This window comes from Oryctolagus cuniculus, chromosome 5 (genome assembly GCF_964237555.1).
Source record: "Oryctolagus cuniculus chromosome 5, mOryCun1.1, whole genome shotgun sequence".
Taxonomy (NCBI): domain Eukaryota; kingdom Metazoa; phylum Chordata; class Mammalia; order Lagomorpha; family Leporidae; genus Oryctolagus; species Oryctolagus cuniculus.
This window is the reverse complement of record NC_091436.1, coordinates 151,875,628-151,890,008: the sequence shown is the minus strand read 5'-3', so window position 1 is coordinate 151,890,008 and position 14,381 is coordinate 151,875,628. Positions and strand designations below refer to the sequence as shown.

Sequence of the window (14,381 nt, the reverse complement as noted above, 5' to 3'; positions counted from 1 at the left end):
ACGCGCACACGCTCACACTCAGCTCACTACTGCGCCCCCTGCTGGACAGTGCCCATCAGGAGGCTGAGGGCCGGCCGTGTCCCCGGCGCCCGGCACAGGCTGGGCACCAAGGCGTGCTCCAAACATCTGTGTCGATCGCCTCCTGTCTTGCGTGGGGCTCCTCCTTTCTGCACTGTGTACCCCGGGAACTGGGGCGAACAGGGCTATCAGGCGGCTGGTTTCACTTTGGGGCAAAGCTCTCTCAGTTCCCGGCCCGGCCGGCCCTTGCCCGCTCCCCCGGCGCGCGCTCTCACCTTGGCCGAGACCCCCCTCCAGCTGCGGAAAGCTTCGTAGGCGGCGCGCACCGCGGCGCGGGCCTCGGGCACCCCGCAGTCGGCCACCGAGCCCAGCGCGGCGCCGCTGGCAGGGTCGTGCACCGGGAAGGTGGCGGCGGCCGGGAGCCAGCGGCCGCCCACGAAGCTGTCGGTACGCAGCAGCCCGGCGGAGAGGCCGGCCAGCCCCCGGGCGTAGCAGCGGAGCTGGACCAAACTGGCTACGGGCCGCCGGCAGCCGGCGCGGGGGCGGAGGCGCGGGGCCCAGCGGCACCGCAGCCAGGAGCAGGTCGCCATGGTGCGGGCGGCGGCGGTGACGGCGGCAGGAGACAGGCAGGCGGGTGCGCGCCCGGGAGCGCGGGCGCCGGGGAGGCGGGGATGCTGAGCAGCGCCCTCTTCCCGCCCCTAGCGAGCTGCACCGCCGAGCTGGAGCGCTACGCGCAGGCTGGGGCCGGGGTGGGGGAGTCTCTTTGCAAGGTGCACCTCGATCCCCGGTGCCCCGTCGGGTGCTTCTTGGGCGGCAGCTACTCCCGGGCGCCCGATGGCCGCAGGGTCTGTGTGCGGCCGGCAGAGGCGTCCCGAGGCGCCAGGGCGGCCGGCGCGCTTCTGGGCATGTGTCTGGTCCTCTCCATAAGTCTGGGGGCCGGGCGGTACTAATGAATAGAGGCGCCCTTGGAGACACATTCCGGATCCGAACTCAGACCCCGGTGCCTGCAAGCTGCGGGCCCCTCGGCGGATCACTTAGCCTCAGTCCTCGCACGTGCAAAATGGAGCCATTCCTGCCCCCCGAGGCTGCTGCGCCATGAGTCTGGATGCTCAGCGCAGTGTCTGCGTTCCGTTCCGTACCGTGCGTGTTCACAGTCGGACCGGCCGGCCGCGGTCGAGCCTGGAGTAACCGGAACGTTTTGTCCAAGCGGAGTCCACCCAGGTATGAGGCTCGAGCGTTCTGTGATGACCACTGCGCCACGTCCCCCGTGCGTCCGACAGCTAGACCGCGGCTACCACTCGGGAAGCAGCGAGGCGGCTTCCAGGACCAGGGGGATGGAAGCGAACGCTGAGCGCCTGCGTCGGAAGCCCAGCCCCATGCCCTGGTCAGCCGTAGCTCGCAGTCCCGGAGCCGAGAGTGCCCTGCTGGCTTCTCCGAGCGCCGGAGCCCGTCCTCTGTTTCTACGACATCTTTGCAAAAACGCCGAAGCAGTGATTTCCCACTTGGCAGCGTCTTGTGCTGAGTCCGAGCCGCTCAGCTTTGGGGCCGGTCCTATCTGGTGGGTAGCAGTGGTAACAGCAGGAGTTAGTCTTTTTGGTGTGGATTTGCTGTCTGGTTCTGCGTTCCGTTGAAGCCAAGGGGGGAGACGGCGAGGCCCGAGGTGGGCGCTCCCGGCTCAGGGGCACTTGCCTGCAGGGGGAGCGCTATGGCAAAGCTTACGGCTGAGGTCTCTGCAGCGGAGGGAGGCCGTCTGTCTTGTTCCAGAATGAGAGTTCAGGTTGTTTCACACTTCCCACCTGGCTCATCTGTTAGGCCCAGCAGGTAGGACGCGCAGGGCCCAGAATGTTTAAATTCTTTGAAAATCGGAAGGGAAAACGCAACCCCAAACTCTTAGGTAGAGTATTGGGATATCGCCCTTGGTACCAGTGCGGATGTAAAGTGTGAGTCCTGTGTCTGCGTTTTATGAAGGAAGGGACCCACAGAGGCAGGAGGACCTGGGGGCTTAGGAAATTTACAACGTGGTCCCCTGCAAGCCTTCAGAAACCTCCTGACCCCTAGGGACGGAGGACAAGACTGCCCGGTGACGGGGGCCTTTCCCCTCCGTTCTCTTTAGTCTGCCCTCGTCCTGGGCACCCCACATTCCTGCCTTCCTCACCCCATCTGTTCTTGCGACCCTGTGATGACAGCAGCGTGTGGGGTGTGTGTCTGAGTGAGCTGGAATTGTCTGCTTTATCTCCAACGTTTCTGGACATTAAAGACGTATCACATTGATCTGCACAAAGAGACCTGCACTGTAACCTTTCATTTTTCATCCACTTTTGCTTTACGCACATCCCTACGTTGCTATGGAACATGTGATACCGACTGTTGATTATTTAAAATTCAGTGAGGCAGTCAGTTAGTTGAAATCTGCTGTGAATCTTTTGGAGTGGGAAAACTTTAAAAGTTCTTTAGGGGTGGATGGGTCAAGTGTGTGTGTGTATGTATGTGTGTATGTAGTATGTACATACTTTACTGACCACAGAGGCAGATAGACCAAGGTCTCCTATCAGTTGATTCATCAGTTGTTGTGCCCCCAACATCCAGGGTTTGGTTGAAGCTGGGAGCTAGGAGCTCCATGCAGGTTTCCCATGTGGGTATCAGCTTGAGTTCTCGAACGTCACCTGCTACCTCTCAGGGTCTGTATTAGTGGGTATGTACCAGCATACGGAACCCAGGCTCTCTGATAAAAGGATGTGGGTATCCACCCTAGAAGATGTCTATTGAATGATAAGCACCAACATATAATGAGCACTGACTGTGTGCCAGGCTCTCTGTGTTCAGCTCTTTGGATGTACTTATCCATCTAAGGTAGGTAGTGTCGTCACTGCAGGTTGTATAGTGGCGTCCCAGATGAAGAGACAGACGCAGAGGTTTCAGTAACTTACACAACGTCACTGAGATAGAAAGCAGGTCCCGGGACTTGGATCCAAGGGAAGCTCATGGCTCTCTGGCGCTCAAGCCCGTATCCCCTCCCCCCCACCTCCTGGAAGCGGCCACGTGTTTACCTCTCAGCTTACGTCTGTATGTGCAGATGATCTTTAAAGGCTAAACATTATCTCGTAGCAAAGCTACCTGCATTAGGAGAGGAGGTGTGGGGTAGAAAGCAAAGCATATCACCTGTCAAAGTTTCTCAATGTCACAAGCTGTATTTTAATCCTTTAAATCATATCTTTGATGTTTTCTTGGTTACAAAATATAAACTACAGAGAAAATCAAGTAGTGTTGTTACATAAAGCCCACACTCAAACATCACACCTGTCCTATGACTCGGATAACATGAAGTCATGCTGGACTTAATGCGTAAGGAGAAATTTAGGATTTCTGTCTTCGCTGCTTTTTTTTTGGATGGATTGGTTTTATTCTAGCTGGTTTCCAAGTGGCATTATTGTTGTTATTTTTGCCTTGGCACCTCTTCTACTATTACCATTGGTTCACGATTCGTGGGTGTTCTGAGTTGAACATTTTTAATTGCCACCAACTTGCTATTGCCACCACCTGCCCTGCAGGCTTCCGAAGGTGTAGCTGAGAGGAGGAGACCCAAAGGCCTTGGCAGGCGGAAGGGCCTGGAAGCCTGCACATCCCAGCAGGCCAGGAGGGCACACTCTGTGGGGCTGCTGGCTCCTGTCATGGCATGTGGGGCAGTCAGTTCTGGAAGCTAGTTCTCTCTCTCTCTCTCTCTCTTTTTAAAGAGAGCAAGAAAGCTCGATTTCTATGTGAATTTCCTCAATTAACCAAGTTGGCCTACTTTATAAAACACCGTGTTAGCCAAACAAAACACCTCCGCTCGTAGCCTCTGGCCTGAAGGTATTCAGAAGCAGCCGGGGCCGATGCCTTCCAGGTTGGGGCAGCCGCGGGATCTGTTTCCTGGGGCCTCGCAGCTGGCCACGACGAGGTTACCACTGGATTGTTAGCCAGCAGCTGTCTCCAATCACCCCCTTTGCTGCGGCCTTCCACTTGGCTCACCTGAGGGTCAATACCACTTCCTCCCACGTGTTCAAAAGCTCCCTTCTTTTTAATGTAGAACGTGAGGCTGTGTGGTCACCATCCTTTCCATGCATAGCTTAGCCTAGTTTTCTGCCGTGGATTTAGCACTCTGGATTGGCTGTTTCATGACAGGTATATCCTGAACCTAGCTTTTCCCAAACCCCTGCTTCTCAGCCCTGATCAGCCCCACCCCCGCCCCTCCCAAGGGGCCTCCGGACCTGCCTGGGCTGCAGACCTGAGCCCTTACACCAGGTCCAGGTGGCAAGGCCCTTGTTAGCTCAGCCCAGGTAGCAGGCCAGGAGTAGCAGCTCTTGTGTAATCCCATCCAAGTGTTGCTATCTGTTGCCAAACACGGAAAAGCGGAGCCGGTGCCAGCTGATCACCATAAAAGCTTTCCCAACACTCCACTTGGGAGGCGGAGGCAGCAGGGCGGCTGGGAAGTGTGTGGAAAGGACTTGAGACATCCGCCCTTGGGAGGCCGAGGCTTGATATGCTGCCTATCAGCGTGCACAGGTGAGCCTGTACTTGAGAAAACAAAATAAATGTAGAGAAACCTTGCTTGTATCTGCATTTAGATTTCCTGTGGGCAAGGGACATGGCGATCAGAAAACGCCAGGCTTCCAGCTAGAGGTCTCAGTTGATTGTTTTTTTTCCCCTCCCAGGAGGACAGAGTTTGTTTGTTCTGGTGAGGCTAAACAGAAGCTGGCCAGTTGACTTCATTGGAAAACGATGATATTTTGAAATGAGGTTCGGTGTCCCACGCCGGTGACCTGTATCCGGGGAAAGCAGTGTCTGGGTTCTCGGTGCCAGCACAGCTCCGCGCATCCGCACGTCCCCCAGGCGTCCGAGGGAGTGAGCATGGCTGCTGTCCGGCTGTGGCCTGGTCTGCTGGTGGTGCTGGTGTCCCTCTGCTCCCCAGGCTCGCCGTGTGGCCTTTCAACACACGTAGAAATCGGTGAGTACGGGGGCCTCGGGTTACTGAGAGGACAAGAAATCTGCCCAAACACGGGAAGGCAGAGGTTTGAAAACCTGTCGCGTTTTTGATACCAGTGCCCTGGGTGCACAGAGCAGCCTGATGGTGGGGCGTGGGAACAGTGGTGTTGGGAATCAGCCAGGAATGGGGGGCTGCTGGTTAGGGCTGGTGGAGGGGCAGATAAGCGAGAGAGTTGAGGGGGTCCCCTCAGGGTGCTAGGTCCTGAGTGTGTTTCTGGGCGGGGAGGGTGGCCGAGGAGCTTGGTAGAGTAGAGGTTGTAGCAGAGCAGAGCTGACAGGCTGGGGAGAGGAAGGGCTGGGATATGGGTAGTGAAGTGACACCTTGGCAGGAGAGACTCCATTTTGGAGCACCTGAGACTCCATCTTGAGAAAGCTACTCCCCTCCCCTCCCCCCCGATCCTGGTCTGAAACTATGATTTAAAACACTCAGACAATAGCAGTCCACTACATCACATTTGCAAACTGCATCATACTTGGCAAAGCCTAGAAACCCCCTGGCACGATGGCTCCAGCTTAAAACAGATCGACTACACCTGGGTTCATGTCACGATTATAACAAATAGTTAAAACCGTAGCTGGTGTTAAGATTATAATTAATATTAGTTTTGTGTAGGCTTTAGGTTAGCTTGGCCCCGGTAACCATGTATTCCCCGGCCACATCTTAGCAACTAGTTCCCTTCCCGTCTCTGTGGTTTTTGCCTTGTTGCTTTGGGCTTCAGGGTCGAGGGTTCTTTAGGGCATCAGCCCGCTCTCTACTGCCGGGAATAAAGGATCATCAAATTTTTATTTATTTTTTGATATGCAGAGTTGAGAGAGACAAAGGTCTTCCTTCCACTGGTTCACCCCCCCAAATGGCCACTGTGGCCAGCCCACTGTGCTGATCCGAAGCCAGGAGCCAGGTGCTTCCTTCTGGTCTCCCATGTGGGTGCAGGGCCCAAGGACCTGGGCCATCCTCCACTGCACTCCCGGGCCACAGCAGAGTGCTGGACTGGAAGAGGAGCAACCGGGACAGAATCTGGCACCCCGACCGTGACTAGAACCCGGAGTGTCGACGCCGCAGGCGGAGGATTAGCCTAGTGAGCCATGGCGCCAGCCAACCATCAATTTTTTTTTAACTTTTATTTAGTAAATATAAATTTCCAAAGTACAGTTTATGGATTACAATGGCTCCCCCCGTCCCATAATTTCCCTCCCACTCACACCCCTCCCATCTCCCGCCCCCTCTTGGTGCTCCTCTGTTTGTACTCACTCAGGTACAACAGTAGAAAGGAGAAACCTACTTTCTCCTATTTCCAAGGATAGGCCTCTCCACACCAAGGGGCGTGTGTGGCCGTGGGGGTGGGTGCCCGACTCAAACTGGAAAGGTCCTTGCTTCAGGGAGGTCGGAGAGGGGGGCGGTTTGCATTGGCGGTGCCCATGGTGATGGGAGGAGAGGAAGACAGAGGGGACAGGTCTGTGCCACTGACCCCAGGGCCAAAGCAGAGGCCTCTGTTGAAGTGGATGGAAACAGTAGGTTTTTAAATTTTTTTCAACTTTATAGAGGTACAATTGACAAGTCAAAATGGCATAAATACATGATGTTTGTATACACATTGTGAAATGCTGACCACAATCAAGCTAATGTATCAATGCTAATCCTGTGTACCCATTACGTAATGACTTTTTTGCAGTTGTGGTGAGAACATTTAAGCTTTACCCTCTTGAGCCAAAGAATTTGGTCCTTAAATCAAGTATATTAGTAACTTTAAGGTTACACAATAATTTATCGAGGTTCTCTTTCCTGTTTGGACACGTGCAAAGTAAACCAATTTAATATAATAAGCTACTACTCAATCCACTTGTTCATTTCCCAAATGGCTGCAATGGCCAGGGCTGGTCCAGGCTGAAGCCAGGAGGCCAGAGCTCCTTCTGGGTCTCTCACATGGGTGGCAGGTGTCTCCCACATGAGTGCAGAGACCCAAGTCCCCAGGCCATCCTCCGCTGCCCTCCCAGGCACATTAGCAGGGATCTGGATTGGAAGCAGAGTAGCCCGTTCACTCCCCCAAATGGCAGCAAGGGCCAGAGCTGGGCCAATCCGAAGCCAGGAGCTTCTTCTGGGTCTCTGACATGGGTGCAGGGGCCCAAGGACTTGGGCCATCTTTTGATTTTCCAGGTACATCATCAGGCAGCTGGCTCACTAGTGGAGCAGCCGGGACTTAAACCAGCGACTATTATGAGATGGCGGCACTGCAGTGGCTTTACCTGCTGCACTGTAGCACTGGCCCCCAGTTCTTTCATTGTGCTGGTGAGGGAAAATGATGCTAGAGAGATCCCAGCTGCCTTGTGAGGCGGCCTGGCTTAGAACTACTTGTGCTGACAGCCGGTTCCCGTGTTGAAAGGGAATCAGACCCAGCTGTGCTGTTGACAGATGTGTGAGTGATTTACTGTATCTCAATTCTTCACGAAGTGAAGGGGTTGAACTGCTGATGGGATTCTAGCGTCTTCCAGCTGTAAGCTCTGTGGAATTGGTGAAACTATAGAAGTTGAAGAGAAACATAAATGGAAATAGTCAACTTTTTTAATCGTGAGAGCTTAAAGATGCCACCTAAGTTTTAATAAAACCAGATAGTTGATTGTCTTTTTTCAATAGGTACCAAATAAAGGTTCTAACAAATATTTACTGAAACCTATATGAAGGTACCTCCGAGTTCATGGAAAAACGGACGTTAAAAATGTTTATTTTGGTGCAAAGTATTTTGAAATCCATGCATAGCTTTTTTATATTACCTATGAACTTCTCCATAACCATGTGTATGTGAATGTAATTAAAGGAAATGTCCAAAGAATCTGATTTTGATCTATTAAAAACACCTGAGAACTCCAACATTTAGATCTTTGAAATACTGAGTGGAAGGTTGGTGTCTTCGTGAGCTGGAGCGGCCCCTCCCAGTGGTTGGGTGTGGACATCACTGGAGTCCAGTATGTAGACTCCACGTGTGGACTGACTGTTGCTCATAGCAATGCTTATTTCAGTAGCGGGCTCTATGTCTTTGTCTTGTGAACTTAAAATTTGTTATTTACAGGAGAGATGAGGCACCCTTTTGAATATCCTGAGGAGCAGAAGTCTCCCTCTTGGCCTCTGAGGGCTGGGAGGGGGCAGCTATCAGTGGAGAGGGGGGCCTTCTGAGGTGGTCTTGACCTTCCAGAGTGTTCCAGTGTTGACAAAACTTTTGGGGTTCATTGGTTTAATCATGGCTTAGGCCTTGCCTGTAATTTCTGCTTGGGTTTATCTCCCTCAGTTCTGAGGCAACATGGTGATAAGTTTGTTTCTAGAATCCCTTGTGTCCACCACCATGCTAGTCACTGACAGGTTTGTTGAACAGCAGCAAATACATACAAAACCTGTTGCTTAATTTTGCACAGGAGAGAACTGAAGCCTCGAGTGGGTGAAATGACTTACAGGGTCAGACTCGGGTCACAGACTGATTCAGAAAGCTGAAATCACTGTGCACATTGGCAGTGTGTGTGGATTGTCACAACAAATACTGTAGACCTCTCATTTTGCCTAATAAAAGTTCCAAGTGTAGACTCACTCCCCACCTGTTGGACAGTTACGACTGTAAAACCATCTCCCTTTGAAAGTGGTCTCTAACAAGTTCTGCTTCCAGTTGTGGTTGACCTGTACTGATCGACATATTTATTTTCTCAGGACACAGAGCTCTGGAGTTCTTCCACCTTCCAGATGGCCGTGTTAACTACAAGAAGGTATAAAGCTTAACTTTTCTTCAGTTTCTTGGGCGTTGTTCTCTTGGTAGTCCTGAGAAAGATTCTAACAAGTGTTCAATTTTACAAGCAACTTTTCTATCTCTATAGAGCATGGATAATAGTTAAGTTGTCTGCACCTCCAGATGCTACCTGAACATTTTACATATAAAATGTAGATCTTTAAAGTTTAATACTAAATATTTTAGATGCAATTGGTTAACTATGAGCATAATTTGAAACATCTAAGAAGGATTTTTTTTAAAGATCTATTTGAGAGGCAGAGTTAATAGACAGAGGCAGAGAGATCATCCTCCATCCTCTGGTTCACTCTCCAGATGCCTGCGGTGGTGGAACAGGGCTGATCCAAAGCCAGGCGCTTCTTCCTGGTCTCCCACATGGGTGCAGGGGCCCAATCACCTGGACCATCTTGCACTGCTTTGCCAGGCCAATAGCAGGGAGCTGGACCTCGAACTGGTGCCCATATGGGATGCTGGTGCCACAGGCAGAGGCTTAACCTTCTAGGCCACATCACCAAGGGAAGAAGGAATTTTTTTAAATGGGATTTTTTGTTTTGAGAAGTTACTCTTGAAATGAGGGTCCAGTCCGTCACTGTGTGGTACACAAAGGACCTCACCAAGAGAAGGATATCTTTGGGTAGTGGTATAATTCTTGGTAGGACAACCTGTTGGCTCACCTTGACCCTCCTTTATGCCAGTCCATTCAGATCCTAGCATTATTTCCAATTACACAGCCAATAAAATGTTGGGAAAAGACCTGTCCTGATGTTTGAGAGCAGTTAACGTTCTCTCATGAGACCTGAATTGGATTGGGTTGTTATGGGACAATCCAGTGTCGAAAGCGGGACAAGATAACAGGAATCTACCACTTCCTCAAAGCACATTGAACTGTTTGGCAGGCAGGCAGGCAAGCAAGTTGAAACAATGTAACCAGCCCTGCAGGAAAAGAGCATTTAGATCTGATTGACCTTGACAAAGTATGCCGAGAAGGGAGGATTAGCAGGAATAGGCCCAATTCATCATGAAAATGGTCAATCGTGAGTATGTGCGGTGTTCACCCCCTCCCGCCCCCCATAGAAGCATCCAAGCTTGTATTAGTGATGTGTTTAAACCATGCTAATGGACTCCGACATCCCTCTCCATGTGGTCATCATTGGAAATGGCCAAGTGTCTTTGAGTCCTTACATGTCTCCTTGCAACTTAGACATTTGGAGATAATGGATCGTCACGCTTTGAAAAGGGACTTTGACTATCTCCATCTGGGGTGGCTTGGTCGCTTCCCTCTCTCTCGGCTACATCCTGTCTCTTGGGGAGCTCTGGATTGGGACTGAGATGACAGGGGGCAGTGGCCTAAAGGCGGCCCGCTGGCTGTCCAGAGCCCCATGGGCGGGTGGAGTCCAGGCAAGGTCTGCACGTTGAGGGCCGGCGTTTGGTGGGGTCAGGGATCATGCAGAGGTGGCTGCGTCAAAGACTCCAGCGTACACTAACCAACTTAATACGAACGTTGCGTAAAGCTCAGAAAAAGCAGCTTATTAACTTGGGAGAACTGGGAACCACGCTGAGCTCCTATTAGTGGCTGTCACTGCCCCGATTGTCCCTCCCTGTCTGCAAGGATGACAGTGTGGTAGGTGCAGTCTGAAGTCAGCAGTGACCATGCCTTGGCCGGTTTTCTCGGCCGGTTGTCTCTGTCCAGTGTGTTTTAACTATAAAACTGACAGAAGCTCATCATACAACACCAGTCAGTGGTAACTGATACAGTATTAATATCTTGTTTTTATATCACTCCAGGCATACTTTTTTTTTTCTTTTTTTGGACAGGCAGAGTTAGACACAGAGAGAAAGGTCTTCCTTCTGTTGGTTCACCCCCCCAAATGGCTGCCATGGCCAGCACTGCACCGATCTGAAGCCAGGAGCCAGGTGCTTCTCCTGGTCTCCCATGGGGTGCAGGGCCCAAGCACCTGGGCCATCCCACACTGCCTTCCCGGGCCACAGCAGAGAGCTGGCCTGGAAGAGGGGCAACCGGGACAGAATCCGGCGCCCCAACCGGGACTAGAATCCAGGGTGCCGGCGCCGCAGGCGGAGGATTAGCCAAGTGAGCCATGGCACTGGCCTCCAGGCATACTCTTTGCAGTTACTAGCACTCCCTCCTCTCCATTAATAAAACATGCGCTTTACACACCATCTGATAACTTGCTTTCTTTCAGTTAATGTTACCAAGATATCTTTCCTGGTCAATAGATGAAAAACCCCAGAATAATTTTTTTTTTCAAGGTTTGAGAGGGAAAAACAGGTTTTCTATCCTCTTGTTCATTCCCCAAATGCCTGCAAAGCCAGGTGCTCCTTCCGGGTCTCCCATGTGGGTGCAGAGGCCCAAGCACTTGGGCCATCAACAGGGAACTGGATTGGAAGTGGAGCAGCCAGCGCTCATGTGGGATGTGGTTGTTACAGGTGGCAGCTTTACCCACAGTGCTGGCCCTGGCTGGCTGGTATGCTCGCTGCGTCTTCTATCTAATCTACCATCTCCTGTTACTCTGTAAAATGGATCATAACGTGGTTTTGCCTAATGTTTCCTCATGAGTAGGCTCCCGCGAAAGTTAGACTTTTGGCAGGATCTTAGAGGACATGCAAATGATGCTGCCTTCTTGTAACATCAAAAGGCGTGCAGTGACAATCTGTCTCACTTCTGGTGAGAGTAATTTTCGATGACTTTCAGTTTCTTTTAATGCCTTCTATTTCTGAGACTTTCTATTAGATTATTTAACTACTTGATCTCCTGATTTAATGGAGCATTAAGCCCTTGACTATAATGTTAATTAAAAATGTTACTTCAAAAACTTAAGGAAGAGGGAGGATGGGGGAGAATATTATTGTATTAGAACTCTACCTATGAAAAATTTCAAGCTATCCCATAATTATTCATAGAAGCATTTTTATATATCCTGTTGTCAAATTTCTCCTAGTCTCAGCATTCATGTCTTTTTTTTTTTTGCATGATATAATTATTTGTTACGGTTTATCTCATCCCCACATTCTTTCTACATTTGTTAGCTGGCATTCTGCTGTATGGTAGTTTCATTTCTCTAACTTTTACATATTGGTATTATATTCATGGAATCCTCTTTTATTCAGTGGCTTATGATACATTACTGTTTATCTTGATGCTGAAATTGTCCCAGATTTGGCTTCAAGTTCACTTCCTGTCTCTCTGTATGGATAAAGCCATACATTCATAAGAAAATACAACACCCCAGGATTTAATCTAGTGTTCTCCATATCCTTCTGTTTAACCCCTTTCTCCAAAAGGGACCTGGCTTCCCTGATTATCAACACATTTACTTACACGCTTAGTTGACTTGATGTAAACAATTTCTTTTTTTGAAGACTACACATTTTTGCTTTACCTAGAAACCTTTTACTTAAAGTATATAAACTTTCATGCATTTCAAAGATCTAACTTGAATATAGTGGGTTTTTTTTCCCCTACACTACCTGCCTTCCCACCCTTCTTCCTCCCTCCTATTCCCCCCCCCCTTTTTTTTTTAACTAAGATCTATTTTCAGTTGACTTATAGCATGTAATCCATTTCTTGGCCATTACTATCAGCCCTGGCATGGTTGGCTTAATCCATTTTGTCCAGAAACAAATGAAAATGACCGACAAATGGAAGACGTGTATATGATGTGGAAGAGTATAAGAAAAACTAATTTCTCCTCTGTTCTCAAACCACAGTGACGTAGACGACTGGGATCCCAGTGTGGAGACTCCTCCCTACTAGTAATCCAACAGTCACTTCTGCAGTGGACAGCACCGGGGTTCTCGGGGGCCACCTCCCCTAGGTGGGGGGCTCAGGCCCAGGACTGCCCCCATTTCAGCCCGGGTTTCAAGTCCAGGCTTCTGGAGCTTCTGCTCCACCAACCAAAACTCTTTCCTCAGTTTTTTTATTTTTATTTATTTTTGACAGGCAGAGTGGACAGTGAGAGAGAGAGAGAAAGGTCTTCCTTTGCTGTTGGTTCACCCTCCAATGGCCGCCGCGGCCGGCGCACTGCGGCCGGTGCACCACGCTGATCCGATGGCAGAAGCCAGGTGCTTCTCCTGGTCTCCCATGGGGTGCAGGGCCCAAGCACTTGGGCCATCCTCCACTGCACTCCCAGGCCACAGCAGAGAGCTGGCCTGGAAGAGGGGCAACTGGGACTAGAACCCTGTGTGCCGGCGCCGCAAGGCGGAGGATTAACCTATTGAGCCACGGCACCGGCTTTTTTTCAGAAGACTTATTTGAGATGCAGAGTTACAGAGAGGGAGAGACAGGTCTTCCATCTGTCTGCTGGTTCAATCCCCAAATGGTCACAATGGTTGGAGTTGGGCCTTTCCAAAACCAAGAGCTCTCTTTTTGGGGTGCAGGGGCCTGAGCACTTGGGCTGTCTTCTGCTGCTTTCCCAGGCCCACTAGCGGGGAGCTGGATTGGAAGTGGAGCAGACAGGACTCAAACCGCTGCCCGTGTGGGGATATCCGTGCCGCAGGCTGAGGCTTAGCCTACTAGCCACGGCGCCGGCCCTTCCTTCCTCAGATCCAGTTAGTGTTAGAGTGGCTCACAGAACTCTGGGAAACGCTAAGAGTTGCCGGTTCATTAGGAAGTATATAGGTCAGTGCCAGGTGAAGGGTAACATCGGGTGAGGAAGGGCCCGAGTCCAGGAGCTTCTGTCCTGGTGGAGCTGGGGTGCACCACCTCCCCGCATGTGGTGAGCTCTTAGTCACTTTCCTGTAGCCTCCAGTGCTCGGCGCTCTGAGCCCCATCCTTGGGGGTTGTTATGGAAACGTCTCATCACAAGGCATGACTGAAGCATGGATATCTGTGCCAACGTGTGATTGGACAAAAGGTGAATGATCCGACCCCAAGACCGAGTGGGAGAACACAGCAAGGCCCCTCTGTTCAGGTTCTCCTTGGTTTCTCCGTACAGCACTCCTCCCTCCGCCTCTGCCTCCTCCTCTCCCTTGAGTAGGGTGGGATCTGTTCTGGAATGGGGTCTTAGGATCACCTATCAAACTAGCTGGATCAGTGAATTTCTTTATGGCCAGCACCAAGACAGGGGAAGATGAGGGTTGTTAAGACCTGCCTTGGGGAAGAAAATTCTAGTTTCTGTGGCTTACACTGGGAGTTATGGACCAGGAACTGTGCATGGAGCCCCAAATATATTCTAGCTAAAGGTAATAGCCTTAAATGCTCATGTTAAATTTCTTAAAGTACCTTCAGATTTGCTCTTAGACTTAGTTTTTATTCTTTTTTGTCTTTGCCAATTTAGTAGGTAATATTGACATTTTATTACAGGATTAACTGGTATTTTAGTTACTACTGGGGTTAAGACTATTCTGGAGTGTTTGTTTCCCATTTCTATCACTTCTTCTGTGAATTGCCTATGTCTTTTGTTCATTTTTGTATTACAACAGTTATCCTGAAGAGTTAAGACTGCCTTATTTATTAAAATATTAGTAATTAGCCTACTAATTTATTCTTATAGTTGGCTTTTTTTTTTTTTTGGTAAGGATTTATTTGCTTGAGAGGCAGAGAGGTTTTCCATCCACTGGTTC

General features: G+C 50.5%; 2 protein-coding genes across 7 annotated transcripts in view; one reads left to right on the top strand and one right to left on the bottom strand.

Annotated features, from left to right (window-relative positions):
* Positions 1–749, bottom strand: part of ALDH5A1 (aldehyde dehydrogenase 5 family member A1) — a 33,187-nt gene extending 32,438 nt beyond the window's left edge. For both annotated transcript variants that reach the window (XM_002714157.5, XM_070074332.1), the window contains exon 1: positions 294–749. In XM_002714157.5, the coding sequence (XP_002714203.2) occupies positions 294–608 (315 nt within the window). In that variant the 5' untranslated portion in view covers positions 609–749. The remainder of the gene's footprint in view (positions 1–293) is intronic.
* Positions 750–754: 5 nt separating this feature from the next.
* The window catches only part of GPLD1 (glycosylphosphatidylinositol specific phospholipase D1), a 63,103-nt gene continuing 49,476 nt past the window's right edge, over positions 755–14,381 (top strand). For 2 of the 5 annotated variants that reach the window (XM_008262505.4, XM_008262501.4), the window contains exons 1-3: positions 4,418–4,557; positions 4,707–4,999; positions 8,726–8,781. In XM_008262505.4, coding sequence (XP_008260727.2) covers positions 4,903–4,999; positions 8,726–8,781 — 153 coding nt within the window. In that variant the 5' untranslated portion in view covers positions 4,418–4,557; positions 4,707–4,902. Of the gene's footprint in view, positions 1,240–1,435; positions 1,577–4,416; positions 4,558–4,706; positions 5,000–8,725; positions 8,782–14,381 lie in introns of those variants that run through there. The other 3 variants (XM_008262504.4, XM_051855000.2, XM_008262506.4) reach the window with 3 other exon arrangements.